Here is a 20602-nt window from a genome sequence, read left to right on the forward strand (position 1 = left end):
CCGTAAATTGTGATCTACCTATGCGCCAAGGGGTATGCAGATTACGCTATTCAATCGCTCTTAAAAATCCAATTCAAAAGTAAACAGCCTTACTCCACCAGCTCATCGCGCCCTAAGTATGCAGCCATGGGATCTTGGGCGGACGTGCGTTTTCGCCGATATGTCTCAATCTCCTCTTCGTCAATGCCACTCTGCATCTCCTCCAACGTTCTTTTCTTTGGGGCGGGTTCAGGATGAGTCTCTGCAATTTGCCTAGAAAGCTCTTGCGCCCCGTCTTCGCCATCAGGACGTGACATTGCACTGCCTTCCTCGATCCGTTTCACACTGTCCTCTTGCAAACTTTCGCCAAGTCTTGCCTGGCTAGCTTCTTCATGTGCCTTCTTTCCTTCTTCTCCTGTGCAGTAGCTGTTTTTGACTGTTGAATGGCAGCAGGCGTAACCCCAAGTGAAGTTTGACCACCAGCTACCCCATACCGAAGTATGATTATTCGGATGAATATCCTCAGGATATTTGGACTTGGCGGAAACCTTTGCAGCCCCCTTTATACCACCGCTTGGGTCATATTCGACGTAAAGTTCCGATTCCGTGATTGCTGCATCTCGTAGAGGCGCCGGTTGCAGGTGTTGCTCACCACCGTATTTCTCCAATAATACTTTGCGCTGAGCTTCACGTTTAGCGTCAGTCTCCTCCTTCTGCTTCCGACGGAAATATTCGCCGGACGTGGGGTTGGCCTGTAAATGAAGTTTGTTCCTTCCGCCCGTCTCTTGCGACTCCCACGCATATTTTTGCGCCTTGTCAAACTCGGCTGCGTCACCCGATGCGCGCATGAAGTTATCCTCCGCCACGAGAGCAGCCGATTGATCTGCAGTTGCACCAGCATCGACCATCGATCTCGTTTTAGGGTCGTATTTTGCAGAGTCCAAATCCAAATTCAGTAAATATTTTGCAGTATCTTCTCGAATCCGGAGGTTCCTCGTAGCAGTACTTTGCGTTCGACCCATATCCGATTCTTCTGCATATTTGGCCTCTTCATTTCCCTCATCGTCTTCGTTGCCATTCTCAAGCTGCTTCCGCTGCCCGTCCATTTGGCCTTTGGTCTGTCGCTTTAACTCCTCCATCTCCTGGAATTCATCCACCACTGTCTGGTACTCTGAAGCGTCGTAGCCATTCCAGCGGTCTCTCTTCGCATCCCAGCCCAGCTGCACGTCTTGAACAATTTCATCAGCTTGGATGTCCTTCCCTGTCCACTTGGCACCTTGTTTTCGAGGTCGACTTAGACAGTCCCTGGTTTTGTGCGTCATAGCGCCACAGTTCTCGCATGCGCCTTTGCGATATTTCGTGGCAGCAGGGCCTGCCCGCTTACCACGATCGTACCAGGTTGCCTGATCTGAAGTGGATTTCTGCAACCGCTGGTGTTCCAAGTAATCCGAGGTTGTCGAATCATCGTCAATATAGAAGGGCTTCTTTGAGATGAAGGATGGAATATATTCATTGCGTTCTTTGTTGGCCGCCGAGACGTCGGCAGGTTTCCCAGGTGGGGGCATGATTGATAAGCTGAGCTCGAATATGCAGCCTTTCTCGTCGCCAACTCCGAAATGATGTTCAAAGTGCGCGCAACTTTCTTGCTTTGAAGTGAGGAGGAGTAGCCTTTCTGAAGGTCAACAAAGTTTAGCATCAATGCTTATATAATCAATTTGCAGCAGCGTTGCTCTCATTTTAGCCACTAAATTGGGATTTGGTCTCGCTTCGTGCACGATCGCGTCACTGCATGTTTATTCCCCAGATTCCGCCGTGTCGCGACTTACAGTATTGTAGCTACGATATAATAAATCTTATTATTCCCGAATCCTGAAATTCGAACGGATGTGTTTTCTCCATTCTGGGAACGTTATTTCGATTGGTTTTTTTTTTTTTAATTTCTTCATACATATGTCGTTTTCGTTCTTAACATGGCCCTATCGACCTCTTTTTCCCCATCGGGAGTTAATCGTCTGATGGATGTATAATGGATTTGTTCCGGGTTCGACTGAATTGCGTGGATCATTATCAGTCTTCACCGACAGAATTTGATCCCAACTTTCGCCTCAATGACAGGAATGCTCGATTGAAGGGGTCCCCAAGGGTCCCAGTCATTCGTGTCTTTGGCTCGACAGAGACTGGGCAAAAAGTTTGCGCTCATGTCCATGGCGCGTTACCATATCTCTACATTCAGTATGAAGGCAGCTTGGTTTCAGAAGATGGTAAGATAAACTATCTCTTTATATGAGACGCTTCATAGAGGCTTGCATGTCTGATCTCTGGTATTTCGCAGTCAATGCATACATCAATCGCCTCCATTTATCAATTGACCATGCTCTCGCTGTCACATATAGACGCGACCTTTGCGGAGACAACATCACCTTTGTCGCTCACATCACTCTCATCAAAGGAATACCATTCTACGGGTTCCACGTCGGTTATCAATTCTTTTTCAAGATTTATATGCTTGACCCTGTCTATATGACCCGACTAGCCGACTTGTTGCGCCAAGGAGCTATCATGAAACAAACTTTCCAGCCATTCGAAAGTCATCTCCAATTCTTGCTACAGTGGATGTGCGACTACAATCTTTACGGCTGTGGGTATATAGACTGCGGTAAAGTAAAATTTCGAAGTCCGGTCCCGAAGTATGCAGAGCCAGAAGCTTCCAGACACCTCTGGCATACAAAGTCCATTCCGGCAGAAATGTTATCGGATGAGACCATCCATCCACGTCAGAGTCATTGCGTCTTGGAGGTTGATGTTTGCGCGCAAGATATATTAAATCGCCATGAAATCCAACCAAGACACTTACACCATGATTTTATTGAACGCCTTCGACCGCTTAGTCCAGATGTAAAGCTGGTTCCAAGCATGGCAGGTTTGTGGAGAGATGAGACACGAAGACGCAAAGCAAAGATGGCAAATGCATCACCTGGAAGCAGCCCATTCCCGCCAGAAGTGTTGATCTCAATGTCCGCTGATCCTAGAGATTCGGAGAAAGGAGGCTGGATCCATGAAGACGAGTTTAGGGACCGGGTGAAAGATGTTATTCGAAACGAAAAGGCTTCTAATGACCTACCGTCTGTCGGGTTTGACGAATTCGTGCCCAAGTCGGATTTCGAGCAACGGATCGGGACCGCTTTTGAGAGTGTGGCAGATCTATTTCCGGAGAATTTGCATCCTCTGACGTCCCGCGTTGACAATGATGCAATATCCGTCAGTGATGAGCGAGATCGCACCGTGCAAGTAGCTGATGTGGATGAGACTCTCATCCGCCAATTTGAGGAGTATATGTCCGATGATTTTGAGGATCATCCGGAAGATGAATTGAGTAATGACGAACAGCTTGTTGAGGACGTCGAGGGCGAACTCGCGAGCAGGCATAGGAGGTCGGATGATTTGGAACGACAGAAGATTCTTGGGGCAAGTCAACTCGACAAGTCTCAAAGCCATGATGGAACACTTCAAGCCTCACCTACACGCCTAGACGTTGTCGGTATAAGAGACGTTGATGAGAATCGAGAATTCGACGCCGACCGGTTTGATATACCTCTAGATTATACAAGCGACATTAGCACAGCAAACGCTCAGGCGAAACGCACCCGGAGAGAAGGAAGTCAACCCAGGAAGCGCCGTCGAACTTTTACCGGCGACGCCCGCATTGATGACAGCGTGCATTCCAATTTGAAACACTTGAACCAAGCCGCAGCCAGTCATCCAGGACATACTCCGTCGATATCCGTTGTCCGCCCAGGGCTCGCAACGGGCTCCGTAGATCTTCATCATGGTGCTGCACAAAACCCTGATCTACCTCCTCTTCTCTCAAAAGATTCTGCATGTTTACAAGGGTCTATCAAAGCAATTGATACTAGCCGGGCGGGAACACTGTCATTTCCAGTAGTCAAAGATCCCTTTAATAATGATACCATTCAAAGACTGAGCCAACGCAGCGGGACGTCTCAAAAAGGCTCGAAGTCTTATTTCAAGCCTGATCAGTCTGGAAATGAAACAAGCAAAAGCAGCTCGAACAATGAATTTGGAGAGCTCACGAAGTATGCAACTTCTTCCGATAATACAGATGTGTCTTTGCTTTCTTCAAACGACTTGTCAAGCGCCATGCAAACTTCTTTCGGCCTGGAATCAAACCATTCCCTTTACATTTATGCCGTCCCTGCTCCTTCTCGGGATTTTGTATCCAAGACTTTGCCAGATTACGGAATTCCAACAATCATCTATCAAGATGCTTATTACAGCAATGAAAGAGACGTTCCTGATCGTGTACGAGAGTACGCTGGGAGAGAATTTCGTCTTGAAAGCCACACTGTACCCTTCCTACCCGACTTCAACTCGGACGGGCTTAGTTTTAAGAGAAACAATATATCAGCAGATGAAATAAGTGCATGCTCATTGCACAAGAAAATAAAGGCATGTTGCAGTCTCAGAAATTGGGAAATTGGAGAGCTCCCCCCAAGCCGGATCGAAGTGGAAAAATGGATGGACACCGAGGACCGGCATACTCAAGAAGTCTTGCCAGAGTCAGATGGTCGAAAGACCGTGCAAGCAGAGGCTGAGCGGCTTTCCGCCAACAGCAGAATTCCGATTTCCCAAATCGAAGGCCCGACTCAGAAAAATAAGCACGGGTTTAAGTATTCCCAAAAAATACACAGCTCAAGTGTCCAGCACGAAGCGCAGTACATGAGTACCATGAGCCTCGAGGTTCATGTAAACACAAGGGCTCATCTTCTACCAACCCCTGAAATAGACGAAGTGGCCTGCATTTTTTGGTGCATTGATGGCGACGATCAGAATCTTGACAACGAGCACGACAACAACAACAATAAAATTGGAATAATAGTATTGACGGAGGATGAGGACCGGGCCCGCAAAGTATCGCAGCTAGCTGCTGTACATGTCGATGTGGAATCAACTGAACTCGACCTCATAAACAAGATGGTTGATATAGTCAGAAGCTTTGATCCTGATATCTTGACAGGCTACGAAGTCCATGGGTCCTCATGGGGCTATCTCATCGAGCGCGCGCGACGCATGTATGATTATAACCTGTGTGACGAATTCTCCCGCATGAGATCCCAGTCACACGGCCGGTTTGGTAAAGAAAATGATCGCTGGGGATTCAATCACACGTCGACTATCAGGGTTACCGGGAGACACATGATAAATATCTGGCGGGCCATGCGCGGCGAATTGAATCTCTTACAGTATACGATGGAAAATGTTGTCTTCCATCTCCTTCAGCGAAGGATCCCTCACTATTCTCACCAGAATCTGTCTGAATGGTACAAAAGTAATCGAGCGATTGATCTTGCGAAAGTTCTGGAGTATTATATTGCGAGGGTTCGTTTGGACCTTGCAATTCTCGAAAACAACGAGCTTATTCCAAGGACTAGTGAGCAAGCTCGTCTCCTTGGAGTGGACTTTTTCTCTGTATTCTCAAGGGGCTCGCAATTCAAAGTCGAGTCGCTCATGTTCCGGATCGCAAAACCTGAGAACTTCCTGCTAATATCACCGAGTCGGAAGCAGGTTGGCCAACAAAATGCGCTCGAATGTCTTCCTCTTGTAATGGAACCACAAAGTGCATTCTATAACAGCCCACTCTTGGTCTTGGATTTCCAGTCCTTGTACCCCAGTGTGATGATTGCTTACAATTACTGCTATTCCACTTTCCTCGGCAGGATCGTGAATTGGAGGGGGCAGAACAAGATGGGATTTGCAGACTACCAAAGACAGAAACGAATGCTGGAGCTACTGGAAGACCATATAAACAGTGAGTTCCTCTGTCGCCTCTCAGTCATCTTCTTCACTGATATTTGTAGTTGCACCGAATGGCATGATGTATGTGAAGCCAGAAATACGTAAATCCCTTCTCGCAAAGATGCTCGGAGAGATCCTTGAGACGAGAGTTATGGTGAAGAGCGGGATGAAGGTCGATAAGGATGACAAGGTCTTGCAGCGACTTCTCAATAATCGACAACTAGCTTTGAAGCTCATTGCGAACGTGACATATGGCTACACCTCAGCATCCTTCTCTGGGAGGATGCCGTGCTCCGAGATAGCTGACAGTATCGTGCAAACGGCACGAGAAACCCTGGAAAGGTCAATTGCCTTTATCCATTCCATTGCACGCTGGGATGCAGAAGTCGTCTACGGTGACACAGACAGCCTGTTCGTTTATCTAAAAGGACGCTCTAAAGATGAAGCATTCCGAATAGGAGAAGAAATTGCAAAGGAAGTCACCAATATGAATCCGAGACCGATCAAGCTGAAGTTCGAAAAGGTGTACTTTCCTTGCGTGCTTTTGGCCAAGAAACGATATGTCGGTTTCAAATTTGAGAGCCCTAAACAAGACCAGCCCGAATTTGATGCAAAGGGTATTGAGACTGTTCGACGCGATGGCACACCTGCTGAGCAAAAAATAGAGGAGAAAGCTCTCAAGATACTTTTCCGAACCTCTGACTTATCGCAAGTCAAGAACTACTTTCAGCGTCAATGCAGCAAAATAATGAAAGGCAGCATCTCGATCCAGGACTTTTGCTTTGCAAGAGAAGTTAAGCTTGGGACCTATAGTGATAGAGGATTACTGCCAGCAGGGGCTCTCATCAGCGCCAAGCGTATGTTAGAAGATCCTAGAGCAGAACCACAATACGGGGAACGAGTTCCATATGTTGTAATCACTGGGGCACCGGGCGCTCGATTGATTGACCGGTGCGTGCCTCCCGAAACTTTGCTGTACAATGAGTAAGTACTACCACACTTGTCATTTTGGAGTGGCAACTAACTTTCTCTCGAGGCATAATGAACTAGACGCTGAGTACTATATCTCAAAGAACATAATCCCTCCGCTTGAGCGAATATTCAACCTTGTCGGAGCAAATGTGCGCTCGTGGTACGATGAGATGCCCAAATTTCAAAGAATTAGACGAATCGAAAGCGCCGTCACAGGCCTTGGAAAGGATGTCGCTACCTCTGCCATCTCTCGGACTCTCGAATCTTACATGAAGCTCTCAGCATGTTCAGTCTGCAGCAAGAAGATTGAAGCAGAGCTACCCATATGCACGGAGTGCTTACATCAGGCCAACACGTCGTTGTCTGCTTTGCGTTTTCGAATGTCTGAAGCGGAGAGGAAGGCTGCGGATTTGGAGAAAATATGCCGGTCTTGTGCAGGCCTAGCATTTGGTGAACCCGTCAAGTGCGACAGCAAAGACTGCCCGGTATTTTACAGCAGGACGAGACACATGTCTCATCTGTCTAATATGGTGCGAACAACAAAACCTATGGTGGAACTTCTCGAAGCCCTGGACATCAATCGATATGACTGGTAGAAGGCGTTGACACACTATGATCGCCAATCTCTTTCCCTGTAAACCTCTCGACGACAATGGGTGCTCATGATGACAATACAGGGATACTTTTTGTTTTCTTAATTTGCAGCTATATACCCTTTGATGAAGTGTTTGGTCTCTCATTACATAGAATTTTGGTCTTTCTCTATTTCTTCTTGATATCAGAAAAAACACTTGATTTTGAAATTTCAACCAAGACCTTTTTGCAATGCAAGAACTCGTCCTCGCACACACCATCATAATAATTGTGATTTCCTCGATGAATCCTCGCAGGGAACTTCACAACGATGATCTCCCATGCTGACAGGAGTATTCTGCCAACAATAATCGCAGTAAACGAAACACCGGTAAAAGGATTCCAGCGGGTATTGGAGAATTTCACACAATCATAATCTTACCATCAAATGAGTAGACGGGATCATTAGGTATTGTGCATCTATCTGGGACAGTAAATGATGTGCAGAATAATTTGTGTGTAAACAGTAGTTATACATAGAGAGCAAGATATACGGAGTATACTCGATAACGGAATACATCTCAAACGTGTGTCAAGAAGCAACGGTCCGTGGTAAATGCATACTTGAGGTACTCGTCCAACGTTATTCCGCGTGTCCCGTCTGGGGGTGGGACCTCTGGGTGGGATTTACCCGATCGCCGTCGCCCATAGCTCGGATAAGCCCGCAATCCCGAGATTTGTACGTAAGTCGAAACGTTCCAAAATGGCAAGAATGACGCCGCAATGGCTTGTTCCTTACGGTGGCCTCAATATGCTTCCAAGGCCCATGGTCGAGTTTCACAACAACTGTCTGGCATAGACGTCGGCAGCAATCCCAACCCTATACTTGCCATCCACCTCGAAACCAGTTCATTTCAGTACAGTTTTGAAACAAAGAAGTTCCACTAATCCGATACTCATTGTATTTCTTGTCTCAAATGGATGTGCGATCCACGTTAGTTGTCTGGTTGACATGACACGTAGAGATGGGCCCTATTGCCTACTTTCTCGTCGTTTACGCTCTCGGCGGACTGACTTTCTTACCCCTACTCCTTGCAGCTCTTTTTTTGCATGCATATCTTACATTTCCGATACCTCAGCCGACAAAGGATCAAGAAGACTCTTTGGCGCTTCCCAATGATGATCCAGACGTCTTGACGTCTTCTACGCCCAACCTTGCAGACGAGTTCAAAGCAAGCCGTCATGAACCTGATGTCGCAGCTGGATATTTTGCCGTCTGCAGAGAATATGTTCCCGGAGGAGTCAATGGAAAGCCTCCTGAGCGCACAACGCCGGCTGGAGAAACGGTCGTGGCCGAGAGTCCCAGTGTATATCAGAGCATGTACCGCAGCATCTTCGATCGGAGCAAGACGCCATCCCTAGACGCAGGAAAAGGAGCCGGAAATGCTTCCAAAAAGGCTAGGAATGTGTTTTTTGTGGTGTTGAGGTGTGCGACTCCTCCAACAGACTAAATGCTTGCAGCAACCGCTAACGGGTCATTAGGCTAGGCCATTTGATGCTTTATGACGATGCCGAACAACTCGAGGTCCGCCACGTTATTTCACTAGCGCATCATGATGTTAGCATTTATGCTGGTGGCAACAAGATACCCGATGGAGAGCTTTGGATTAAACGGAACGCTATATGTCTCACTCGGAAACAAAATGTTGTTGACATGACCTCCCAGTCAAAACCCTTCTTCTTATTTTCTGAAAACACTTCGGAGAAGGAAGACTTTTACTTTGCACTCCTTCAAAATCAAGAGCGAAGACCTCAGGCGCAGGACAATGCTCCCGCCCCACAAAAGTTTGAGGTCAAGCATATCGTGAAGCTAGTCCAGCTGTTGCATTCCTCGGAAGAGCATTTACAAATCAGTTGGTTCAACGCTTTGATCGGAAGACTCTTCTTGGCTCTCTATAAGACCGCCGAAGTTGAGGACTTTGTCAGAATGAAAATTACCAAGAAAATTGCTCGGGTGAAGAAGCCTACATTTCTTACTGATATCGTCATTCGCAAAATTGAAATGGGGGAGGCCGCGCCATCCATCACCAATCCACGGCTGAAGGAGCTCACGGTGGACGGAGATTGCTGTATAGGAGCTGATCTCGATTACTCCGGAAATTTCAGACTCGAAATTGAGACAACCGCCCGGATCGATTTGGGTTCGCGCATCAAGCCGAGAGAGGTAAAGTTGGTGCTGGCATTGGTTTTGAAAAAGCTACAGGGCCATGTCCTCATTCGCTTCAAGCCTCCGCCGAGTAATCGTCTCTGGTTCTCTTTCGAAAGCATGCCCAAAATGGAGATGTCTATCGCTCCGGTGGTGAGTTCGCGACAGATCACATACGGATTCATTCTCCGGGCCATTGAAAGCCGCATCAGAGAAGTCTTTGCGGAGACACTTGTTTTTCCTCATTGGGATGACGCACCATTTACCGATACTTCAAGGCAAAAGTTCCGGGGTGGAATTTGGGCCGACGATCAATCCGTGCAGGCGCCTGAGACGAAGGTGGACAAAGCCGCAGAAGAGGGCGAAGTGGAAGTCGTGGAAAAGGAAGAACAGGACCCAGCTCAAGAAAAAATCAAAGCTGCACTTGGCTCCAAGGAGAAGACGATGAGCATGCCAACTTTGTTCTCTAATGACAGCCAGTCATCCCTCAGTCAAGTTTCATCTTCACGCAAAGCTAGAAACGACACATCTTCACCGCTCCCAGAACCCAAAGACGTTGGGGTAAGCTCTGGATCAGAGCCCAGGAGCCCGACACAAAAGCCAAGGGGGATGAGAACACATTCATTCGCTTCTTCCGCTACGCCGGTTGTTGGAATGGACACAACTACTGTTGACGCGGTCAAGAATGATACCTCAAAGTCCGAGAAGCCGGACGCAACAAGTGTAATGATAGCTATCAGCAGCCGTTCGCAACCAGGATCGCCAACCGCAACGCCTGTTGGCTCCCCACCAAAATGCACACCTTTGTCGCAGGCCAAGGACATCAGCAGGGCTCTGAACTTTTCCAACATTGATAACGCTGCAAACAATCTTCCCTCCACCGAAAGTACCCAAACAGACTGGGATTCTGGATCCCATCCGCCCAGCCCGCCCAGCTTTGCCACCACCAGATCCACAAGCATCGCGAGCGAAAGCTCTTTGAAGGAACCCAGTCGCACTCCGTCCATGCGCTCAAACCCTACGACGGAGAAACGACAAGCTCTAGCATCAATCGGCTCAGCTACTGCTGCCGCTGCAAAAAAGTGGGGTTGGGGCGTACTTGGCCGCAGCAATGAAAGAAAACCCAGTTTCGACGGAGTCGATGAGGGGGAGAAATTGGGCACTCCTGCACACCCGATCGGCCGTGGTCGTCCGCTTCCACCGCCAGGTACACCACTGCCTCCACCGGACAGAAGATCTTCTACCAATCCTCTTCCCATTCCAAAGCGCAAACCACTTCCGCCGCCTGCACTTCCTCAGCGAAACCAATCCAAATCGAGCGATCGGCCTGTTCCACCACCTCCGCTCCCGGCTCGTCAGCTCAAGGGGGATGGGCCTAAAGACACGGGAAATGAAGGGGAGCTTCTTGTGGTAGCTGCTCCACTGGACTCCGAGCCGTCTAGCCCTCTGCTTGAAGACCAGGATGAGACCCCGGATACTTTCAAGTTGGATGAGGACCTTGCAGATGGTCAATCGACTAATCTACGAGATGCTGATTCAACGCGGAGATCATCTGTCGCCACTTCAAACTCATTGGAACGGAAGACGTCATCTAATTCCGATGACACAAAGCTGCAGAAAGAAGGTGGGTCGACGGACGATGCCCGAACGGAGACAGGCGAGCATACATGACATGGCATGATTCTTTGTAGCTTGAAGCATTTACTCAGATGACATTGCAAGGAGGGGCCTCTTCACTTGTTTGATAGGTCATACAGCTTCAAATGTGGCGTTTACATTCGGCCAGAATTGTAATTTTTGTCTGCCTCAGATCTTTTACGCTAAAGCAATGGACCGGGAATTTTGTCCGTTATATTAGAATCCCATACATATTATTGAATTTCCCTGCACGAAAAATGTGAGGCATTGCTTCTTACAAATCCACAGATGGTGTAAAATCAGAGACAGATGCGGGTAGCGACATGTTGACAAGGGATATATGGGAAATTCGGTCAATGGATATGCATTTCAAACGGAGTAATAGACTGTAAGAGTGAAAAGGAGGAGTCGGTGAAGGAGGGGCTGTCTCGCTAATGATATGCAGTTACCCGTCGTTGAGTAACATTGAGCTCGAAACATCCCTTCTTTTCGAGGCGGCATCCTGACATTTTCGATCATGTGTGCCTCATTCGGGGCGGAAAGCAATCAAGACCACCTTGATTGCTGAAGTCTATTAGCATTTGCATATCTTCCCTGAGGACGCGGATACCTGCAGAAATGAAAACCTTACTGAGCAGCTTTCCGCATAGCTTGCAAAGCTGATCAGCACTATCGCAGCTGTTGGCAAAAGAGTCCGTGTCACCACAACCCCGATTAAAGTTTCAGTATTGGCTTTGCATCATGGCTCCTTTCGTTCTGTATTTTGCCAGGGTTCAGCAGATCATGGAGAGTACCGCCAATGGAAAGCGTGCATCAAAGTTCCAGCGTCTCCGTGGGCTAGAGCACCTTTCCTGTCGCCGCCCGAGACAAGCTTATACTTGACGTGACAACGGAATTGCCAGCTTTCCCTAGTTTCATTTCAGTCAAGCTCTTAACTAGGCATTGCTTTCTGTTTGCCTTTTTTCTTCCTTTGCTAGTCCGCCTTCTGTTTCAGAGCTGTATTCATCCGTCCGTGGCTAGCAAAAGACCTAATGTACAGGGTTGCCTTGAGCGCCAACATGCATTCTCGATCAAACGGAACCATGTGAGCATGCGGAATCAACTGTATCATGCAGGCAGTGTATTACAAGACGTTGTACAACTTGAGCTTCACTCCTAACTGAGGAACCTGACGATGCTGGCATATACCCCATGCAGAAACTTGCGTCATGAAGAATCCATACCTCTTTCGCTTCAATCACGCGTCTCTTCCTCAGGGCGATTATGGGGATCAAAAAACTATAAAAAGGGCACCGAAGTCCGTGGAGCTGAGAACACAATTCGATCAACGCAATCGTAACAGTCTTCACAGATATACTATTCTATTCTCCAATCTTTCTGCTCCAAACCGGATCAAAATGTCAGTCATCACGAACAACTGCCGCAATACCCTTTGGGAGGGCGCCAGAAGAGGCCGCACTGTCGCAGCTTCTTCTAGACTTTGGTACTACCTCTTCACCAATGAATTCTTCCATGGCGACCAGTACGTCATCTCTCCAGAGCCGAAGCCGGACAAGGTCGTCACGGTTGCTCCAGAGAGGTTCCAAGGACAAATCACGTATACGTCCATTACAAACGGCATTTTTCATCTATTCATCGTCCAGTAAGATTCTTCTTTCTATTCCTGACTTGGCTATGCGATAAATATGATCCTACCTGAGCCCAGTGGGTGCTATACATTTCGCTGACGGATGCTGACGGAGGATTCTGACGACTAGATATCGAAAATATAATATTAGCCCGGACATGATAAGGCTGCTGGAAACTCAAGCTTTTGAAGCAACATCCGATCTGCTTGTGGAAAAGGGGTGTAGAAGAGTACACGCAGCAACAATCATCGGGACGAAAATTCGCTGTTGGCACCTTGAACCGGGAGATAGTTTCTTATCCCCAGATTTCGGTGAGGAAGGTGCGCGAGGTGACATCAAGGACTATGTCGAAGTCAATTCATCATTTGCGCCGCTAGCCAAAGTCTCCTTTGAAATAATGAAGCAAGAGCCGCCTGGCCCGTATCCATCATTCGCCGTGCCGCCAGCTAATGCTCCGGAGAACATCCCTCCGCCAGCCAATGTACAGCAAACAGTGATGCAGCCGTGGTCTCCATCACCGCCACCAACTACCCTTATATACCTACAACAGCAACTGTTCATAGCGGCGCCAAATCCGACGGATACGGTTTTTAATCAGGATCGCTGGTATTTTGATGAGGCCTCGGGAAGTTATCTAAACCACGCTGCTACGAGAAGTCCCGCTTTGGCAGCCATTGGTAAGCAATCTGCTCATCAATGCATCTAAGGGAAAAGAATGCTGACCGCGGTCCAGTTGGGGAGGAGGAGAACGTTTTCTTTCAAGAGTTTCTACCGGAGTAGTGACAAAACTCCCGCAATGCCCTGGACACAGAACATCTGATAATATTCGTTATTTCGCTGGTTTTCTGAGTTTCTAGTTCTCTGCAATTATCCAACCTTTCGGTCTTCGTCTTTTTCTTTGCTCTGTATGCTTGGTATCTTTCACTTCGCAAAATCCATCCGTCGTAATTGAATCCGTTATTCGTTTTGTTTTTCGGTTTCGGTTTCGGTTTTTAATTTTTTCGGTTTTTTTCCCCGTCTGATAATCTTTTCACACTCTTTAAACCACTTGCAATTTCGGTCTTGTATGTTTTCTTTATATGATAGTCAGAGATAGATCAAAATAAAAAAAAAACCCCCCCAACCTCCTCTCGAAAGAATTGACCAGTCTATCCGTTGTATCTTCCAATTGCCATACCAAAAGATACATATCAATCATTACGTGTTCATATCAGGGGTGATTGTGCTTGAAGCTCCCCAGCGAGTCCTTCTCCACACAACATGTTGGCGCAATCAATGCCTCTGAAATCTACGTCAACAGAGCAAGGCTGAAGAAGTCTCTACGAATATCGAAGTACGAGGCGAGACTATCTATAAAACCTCAAAGCAGACTTGTATTCATCCAGCAGACATGAATAGTTCTCAGCCGAAGAATGTAAACTTCGACTTCTCGTCTACATTGATCATGGCACATGATGTTTCCAACATATATCTGCATCGGAGATGACATTTTTTTGAGTCTGATGTGATACCCAACTGACTGATCGCCACAGAGTCATTTACTAGTGAAAGCAGCCAAACTGATAGATTTTGAAGGTCAAATACTTTTCACGCCGATGGCTTATCTCACTTTCCTGAGAGTGAGAACGAACTGAAGCTACACAGTTTGGAGAAGCTATCGGAGCACAAGACTCTCTCAAACTCTCAATGCCTTGCAATCAAGATTCAAGCTAGAAACTACTAAAAGATAACTAGGTAGCTACTAAAGCATTTATTTCACCGGCCAGTCAAGCAACAATCATCGATCATTCAACTAATTGATGCCTAAAAACTGAAGGGCGTCTTATGTGTTGGCTGACGCAAGCGATAGGCTAAAGGTGTCCCGGAGCTGACTCGTCAGTTGTGGCTTTGCCGAGACGTTGGAAAGCTCCGGCCGATAGTAACTGACAGCCTCATGCTACCTAACTAAACAGTATCATTATACAGCTCATTTCTTCACTATCATTGCTTCAATCCTTGGCATTTTCGCCAGATACATTCTCTCACCTGTCTTTAGGCATTTTCTACCCCGTACTCAAATCATTCCGGTTCTTATTCTGCCAATTTGTCTCAACACTTATCGGTGCATGAGGGGGAGCGCGCCAACATGTCGTTCGCGAGCTATTCCCCGCCAACTACCCGTCATGTCGACATGAGCAAGTAAGCCAATATTTCCTGGGATCCGGTGTCCCAGAGAGTTCTTGTCTTATTTACCCTGGCAGGTCAGAGTCGGATTTGGCGATTAACATTCGTAAGGCGACGAATATCGGTATGTACAAAAGCTCCCTAACCCCTTTCTTACTGTGGATCGCTCACTAAATTGCTCAATGCGCTGCAGAGGAGACCGCTCCCAAACGTACGTAAAAAAGCAATTGTCGCACCGTGCCCGATAATCGAGACGCTCACCTGCATACAGGCAAGCATGTGCGAAGCTGCATTGTTTATACGTGGGACCATAAATCCTCTCAGTCCTTTTGGGCTGGAATGAAAGTGTGAGCAATCTTGCCAACGGCCGACATGGCCTCTTCCCACCGGGAGCAATCTTTCTGACAGAAGACCTCTTAGGCAACCTATACTTGCAGACGAGGTTCAGACGTTCAAGGCGCTCATCACTATCCACAAAGTGCTACAAGAAGGCCACCCGATCACGCTTCGCGAAGCCCAAGCCAACGTCAATTGGCTAGAAAGTTTGACCAGAGGAATCAGCGGAGATGGAATGAGAGGTGCGCTCTTACATCTACTGTCTGGCATCTTCATCGGGAGAATGTCATAAATGGCGTCGAGATATTGATCTGGCAAACAGGCTACGGACAGCTCATCCGGGAATACATATATTTCTTGCTGGCTAAGCTCGCTTTTCACCGGCAGCATCCTGAATTCAATGGTATGGTCTATCACACCTGTAGTGACGTTTCCACCATATATCTGATTCTCGACCAGGAACTTTTGAATACGAGGAATACATCAGTCTCAAAACCATCAATGACCCGAACGAGGGGTAAGCGCCGATCGATGCCCTGTAGCCCTGAATATTCAGCTGACACAAATGGAGATACGAAACTATATCCGATTTGATGACACTACAGGATCAGATTGACACGTTCCAAAAGCTCGTCTTTTCTCATTTTCGGAGCGGCGCAAATAATGAGTGTCGAATCTCATCCTTGGTTGGACTGGTGCAGGAAAGCTATGGAATCTATAAATTTATTACTAGCATGCTTCGGGCCATGCACACCAGTGTGTTTTCCCCTCTACTCTTTTGAAAAGGACTCAACTCATTATTCCCTAGCCACTGGTGAGGATGACGCGCTCGAGCCCCTGCGATCACGGTACAATGCCCAACACTATAGACTTGTTAAGTTTTACTACGAGTGCTCCAATCTGCGCTATCTCACTAGCTTGATTACCGTACCGAAACTCCCGCAAGATCCACCTAATCTTCTGTCCGAGGATGATGAACGGCCAGCTTTACCGCAACGTCCCGCCAAGGAATTGGAGAAAGAGCCCACGCCACCTCCCCCTCGTCCGGCCTCCATTGATCCTGAGCCGATCAACGAATTCTGGAAAAATGAGCAGCGACGGCAGCAGGACGAGTATGCAGAAGAGCAACGACGGCTGCAAGAACAGTGGGAGGCTGCGCAGTATCAACAACAATTGCAGGCACAGCAAGCGCAAAGGGAATTTGAGGAGCAGCAGAGAATCCAAGCAGAGCAACAGCGACTTGCCCAGGAGCAGCTCATGCGGGACCAATTTCAGCAACAGACACAGGGTCGGATGGCCGAGCTGGAAAGGGAGAATCTCAATGCCAGGGCCCAGTATGAAAGGGATCAGCTGATGCTCGAACAATATGACAAGGTCATTCTACTTTTTCCCCGGAAACTCATCGAGTCACTCCAGCTAACGTATACTAACAGCGGCTGAAAGCTTTGGAAACGGAACTTGCGCAGCTCAACACAAACTCCCAGCAACAGAATGCTTCCAAGGATGACCACATTAGGGCTCTGCAAGGTCAGTGCATATTACTCTTTTCCGTGTTTCATTCTAATTTTCGACAGAGCAAGTGAATACGTGGCGGTCAAAATATGAGGCGCTTGCGAAGCTCTACTCTCAACTACGCCATGAACACCTGGAGCTTCTACAAAAGTTCAAGCAAGTCCAGTTGAAAGCATCTTCGGCACAAGAGGCAATTGATCGCCGCGAGAAATTGGAGCGTGAGATTAAAACGAAGAATCTTGAACTCGCTGATATGATCCGCGAAAGAGACCGCGCCCTTCACGAAAAGGACAGACTCCAAGGGGTTCGACCCTCCGTACCTTTCCCAGCTCTATACATGATAGCTTACCTAGATGCAGGGCAACAAAGAAGAATTGGAGAAGCTCAAGCGAGAGCTTCGCTTCGCTCTCGAGAGAGCCGATAATGCCGACCGTGCAAAGGGCTCCGAGCTTTCTTCCATGCTTGCGAAGTACAACAGAGAGATGGCAGACCTCGAAGAAGCCCTCCGGGTAAGGCTTTCCCTCGCTAATATATCCTGTGATGCTGATGGTCGAGACAGAACAAAACGCGCGCCCTCGATGACATGCAGGGCAAGGTTGGAGATCGCGATTCAGATCTTGAGCGTACGCTTCGCATGAAGGAAGAGGAACTCGAGATCTTCAAAGCCGGCATGGATCAGACTCTTTTAGAGTTGAACGACTTGAAGATGGTGGGCATTGCAAAATCACGTCCTGGTCGAAAGAGAAGCTGACGTCGTGAAGTCCCAACAGCACACAGACCATGCCTTGGATGGGCAAATTGACACGCTGATTTTAGACAACATTCGCAAGATTAACGACATAGTTGGTAGGTGAAGGAACGGGCCATTACCCCTTTGCGGCAGTAATACTGAAACACGGCGCAGATTCGGTGTTGCAAAGCGGAGTCGAGAGAGTGGACGACGCTTTATACGAACTCGATTCACCCATGCAGGCTGGCAATCAGAACGCGTCGCCGGCTTATGTCCTGTCTACGATTGAAAAAGCGTCTGCCAGTGCTATGGAATTTTCGACCGCGTTCAACAACTTTATTGCCGACGGCCCGAACAGCGATCATTCCGGAATCATACGTACTGTTTCCGTTTTCTCCGGATCGATTGCTGAAGTACTCAGCAACACCAAAGGCCTTACGCGCCTTGCTACTGACGATAAAAAGGCGGATCAATTAACAACCGCCGCTCGTCAGTCCGCCTCTTCAACCGTGAGCTTTTTTAGGGGCCTCCTTTCCTTCCGCTTGGATGGTCTCGAACCGCTGCAAAAGACTGATGTTGTCATCAACAACAATAACGAAGTGCAAATTCAGCTGCAGAAGCTGTCCAAGCTGGCAGATACATTTGCACCCAAGAGCGGAAAGCTCACCAACACTACTGGCGACCTCGGTGACCTTGTCGATCGCGAAATGACGAATGCTGCAGCCGCCATTGAAGCCGCGACGGAGAAACTGACTAAGCTTATGAACAAGCCGCGCGATTCGAGCTACTCGACCTACGAGTTGAAGATCCACGAGTAAGTATTTGACAGATATGTCAACCATTAAAATAATACTGATCCATTTCCCAGCTCGATCCTTGAAGCCGCCATTGCGGTCACCAACGCTATTGCGCAGCTCATCAAGGCTGCAACGATCTCTCAGCAAGAAATTGTAAAGGAAGGTCGTGGCAGTTCGACCCGAGCCGCATTCTACAAGAAGAACAACCGCTGGACCGAAGGCTTGATCAGCGCTGCCAAAGCAGTCGCCACTTCCACCAACACGCTGATTGAAACAGCAGACGGTGTTATTAGCGGCCGCAATAGCCCTGAGCAGCTCATCGTGGCCAGCAATGACGTCGCCGCTTCAACCGCACAGCTGGTGGCTGCTAGCAGAGTCAAGGCTACCTTTATGAGCAAGACGCAAGATCGTCTCGAGAGCGCCAGCAAGGCTGTCACCAGTGCTTGCCGCTCCTTGGTCCGGCAGGTTCAAGAGATCATCAGCCAACGTAACAAAGACGAGAACGAGGTTGTAGATTATACCAAGCTGAGCAGTCACGAGTTCAAGGTTCGGGAGATGGAACAACAGGTATGTCATGATTGCATGAGATTCCCGCCGCCCCTGGGAAACTTAATAAGAAAATGGCGTCGGCTAACACTATCGACGGCTGCAGGTGGAAATCCTCCAGCTGGAAAACAATCTCGCCCAGGCCAGACAGCGTTTGGGAGAGATGCGCAAAATTTCTTATCAAGAGTAGTCTGCATCTCCTCGCCTCTATTTGCACTATGAACACTTGTCGTGCATGATTTGCCATACTCTTCAAGCTTGTTTTTCGCGTCTTTGCGCAAATACCACTCTTCACTATGTACAGAATATTTAATTTCAAGTTAAGTTTGTTAGCAAAGTAAAATTTTTGCCGAAAATGTTTTTCATCAAAGTGCCTCCTTTTCGTTTACGCGTCTACCCCGTTTACTTGGAGATATTGCGCAAGATCTACATTCTTCTTGTAATCTACATTTTACAACTCTCAACAGCGTCTGCTCAAACCTCTGTCTCTGCGCCGACTTAGAGGTATATTGTATAGAGACAATTTTTGAGCGCCCGAGGTCAGATCACAAATCTCACTGGCAGAAAAATTCTCGCCACTGCTATATTCTCCACGCGAAGCCCCATACCTCCCTCTTTCCCTTCCCTATTTAAATTTTTCTTTTGTACTACTTGCATTCTTGGGCCATTTCCGTATTGAGTTGCAGTCATTTACAGTGATTCGGATAAATAAAATTTTGTGCCTGTCCTGGTCTAACATCAATGTAAATATGTAAATATGGGTAATATCGGGAGGCATTGTCCCATTCCGAGGTATTCATGCAAATATTCGCCCTACGAATGGGGGGGGAGACGAAGAGATCGGAACTCAACAGAACTAAAGAGATGAACGGGAGAACCCGGAGCACCATATTAGATTTATATTGATACAAGCATTGTGTCAAATATCGGGACCGGTTTTCCTTTCATTTCCGTACTCAACCGGCACGAATAGTGATCACGAACAAAGTGTGTTATGGAAAACGATGCTTGGGGAAACGGAAGGGACTTGTGGCCGTGGTGGCTAAGTCGCGTCCATAATAGGAAGGAGGACCCCCCAAATCGGGAAGGGCGCTTTAGACACCGCCACCGGAATTTCCTCCCCACATTTTGCTGCCGCGGCAACCTATGGAAAGCCAACGACAACCAACGCAACGCGCGACGTCACGGCATGCTTCTGAGCTCCGGCGACATGGCAAAGGTTCTACCTTGTCACTGAAATTGCATTTCCGAGTTGTGCAGAATGAAGGCATTGAACTAACGCAATGAGATTGCACGAAAAATTGATCTAGGAGGAGATATGCATTTATGGGGAGATTCATCCTTTTTTTGGTATTTTCTCAGTGGACTATCTAAGCTATGTTGCTAAGTAAAAGCTAGAAAAGACACATCCCTTTAGCTAGAGGGATAGACAACGTTCCAAATTGAAACCGCTGCTTGCGTGTATCTTTTTCCGTGTACAATTTTGTTGACAAGTGATGGGGCGTTTAATATTCAATCTGAGGCCGCCGTACATGATGTTGATTCAAAGACATTTTTTTTCTGCCGATCTGAAATATGTAAAACAAAATTCGAGACGATGAGAGAAGATTGCGGGGATGATTAGGGGCACAAAAAAGGAAAAAGACAAAGAAAGAAAAGGGAGATCAATTTGATAACGGTCCGAACAGAATCGATGAATATCCATTCC

At 47.6% G+C, this 20602-nt stretch overlaps 5 protein-coding genes across 5 annotated transcripts; 4 read left to right on the forward strand and 1 right to left on the reverse strand.

Moving 5' to 3' along the window:
- Positions 1 to 89: 89 nt before the first annotated feature.
- L228DRAFT_263127 (hypothetical protein) lies at positions 90 to 1544 on the reverse strand (the record flags this gene model as incomplete). The annotated part of the gene is made up of 1 exon (XM_018334466.1): positions 90 to 1544. The coding sequence occupies one exon, from the start codon at positions 1542 to 1544 to the stop codon at positions 90 to 92; it is 1455 nt and encodes a 484-aa protein (XP_018186043.1).
- Positions 1545 to 1927: 383 nt separating this feature from the next.
- On the forward strand, positions 1928 to 7480 carry L228DRAFT_256843 (putative DNA polymerase zeta catalytic subunit). Its single transcript, XM_018333948.1, has 4 exons — positions 1928 to 2240; positions 2312 to 5806; positions 5856 to 6777; positions 6830 to 7480. Exons 1-4 carry the CDS (start codon positions 2006 to 2008, stop codon positions 7359 to 7361), a joined length of 5184 nt encoding a protein of 1727 aa, XP_018186044.1. The 5' UTR covers positions 1928 to 2005; the 3' UTR covers positions 7362 to 7480.
- An 883-nt stretch (positions 7481 to 8363) lies between these two features.
- On the forward strand, positions 8364 to 11215 carry L228DRAFT_213575 (hypothetical protein; the record flags this gene model as incomplete). Its single annotated transcript, XM_018329993.1, has 3 exons — positions 8364 to 8824; positions 8881 to 9916; positions 9983 to 11215. The coding sequence occupies 3 exons, from the start codon at positions 8364 to 8366 to the stop codon at positions 11213 to 11215; spliced, it is 2730 nt and encodes a 909-aa protein (XP_018186045.1).
- A 1364-nt stretch (positions 11216 to 12579) lies between these two features.
- Positions 12580 to 13590, forward strand: L228DRAFT_270558 (hypothetical protein; the record flags this gene model as incomplete). The annotated part of the gene is made up of 3 exons (XM_018335420.1): positions 12580 to 12824; positions 12940 to 13487; positions 13544 to 13590. The coding sequence occupies 3 exons, from the start codon at positions 12580 to 12582 to the stop codon at positions 13588 to 13590; spliced, it is 840 nt and encodes a 279-aa protein (XP_018186046.1).
- A 1166-nt stretch (positions 13591 to 14756) lies between these two features.
- Positions 14757 to 19389, forward strand: L228DRAFT_250194 (ANTH domain-containing protein). Its single transcript, XM_018333262.1, has 17 exons — positions 14757 to 14988; positions 15051 to 15097; positions 15167 to 15184; positions 15245 to 15320; positions 15394 to 15551; positions 15632 to 15712; positions 15769 to 15826; positions 15881 to 16065; positions 16118 to 16683; positions 16743 to 16836; positions 16884 to 17125; positions 17181 to 17330; positions 17381 to 17530; positions 17583 to 17667; positions 17726 to 18365; positions 18420 to 18915; positions 19001 to 19389. The coding sequence occupies exons 1-17, from the start codon at positions 14936 to 14938 to the stop codon at positions 19082 to 19084; spliced, it is 3183 nt and encodes a 1060-aa protein (XP_018186047.1). The 5' UTR covers positions 14757 to 14935; the 3' UTR covers positions 19085 to 19389.
- The last annotated feature ends 1213 nt before the right edge of the window (positions 19390 to 20602 follow it).

The sequence above is a fragment of the Xylona heveae genome (genome assembly GCF_001619985.1).
Source record: "Xylona heveae TC161 unplaced genomic scaffold L228scaffold_10, whole genome shotgun sequence".
Lineage (NCBI taxonomy): Eukaryota > Fungi > Ascomycota > Xylonomycetes > Xylonales > Xylonaceae > Xylona > Xylona heveae.

Excerpts from the sequence above, each read along its gene's own strand:
- L228DRAFT_256843 (XM_018333948.1), top strand. The coding sequence starts at position 2,006 with ATGGATTTGTTCCGGGTTCGACTGAATTGCGTGGATCATTATCAGTCT. Across the intron at positions 5,807-5,855 it reads ACTGGAAGACCATATAAACA|TTGCACCGAATGGCATGATG; the intron begins GTGAGTTCCTCT and ends TGATATTTGTAG. Across the intron at positions 6,778-6,829 it reads GAAACTTTGCTGTACAATGA|GCATAATGAACTAGACGCTG; the intron begins GTAAGTACTACC and ends CTTTCTCTCGAG.
- L228DRAFT_250194 (XM_018333262.1), top strand. The coding sequence starts at position 14,936 with ATGTCGTTCGCGAGCTATTCCCCGCCAACTACCCGTCATGTCGACATG. Across the intron at positions 15,827-15,880 it reads ATCAATGACCCGAACGAGGG|ATACGAAACTATATCCGATT; the intron begins GTAAGCGCCGAT and ends ACACAAATGGAG. Across the intron at positions 16,837-16,883 it reads CCACATTAGGGCTCTGCAAG|AGCAAGTGAATACGTGGCGG; the intron begins GTCAGTGCATAT and ends AATTTTCGACAG.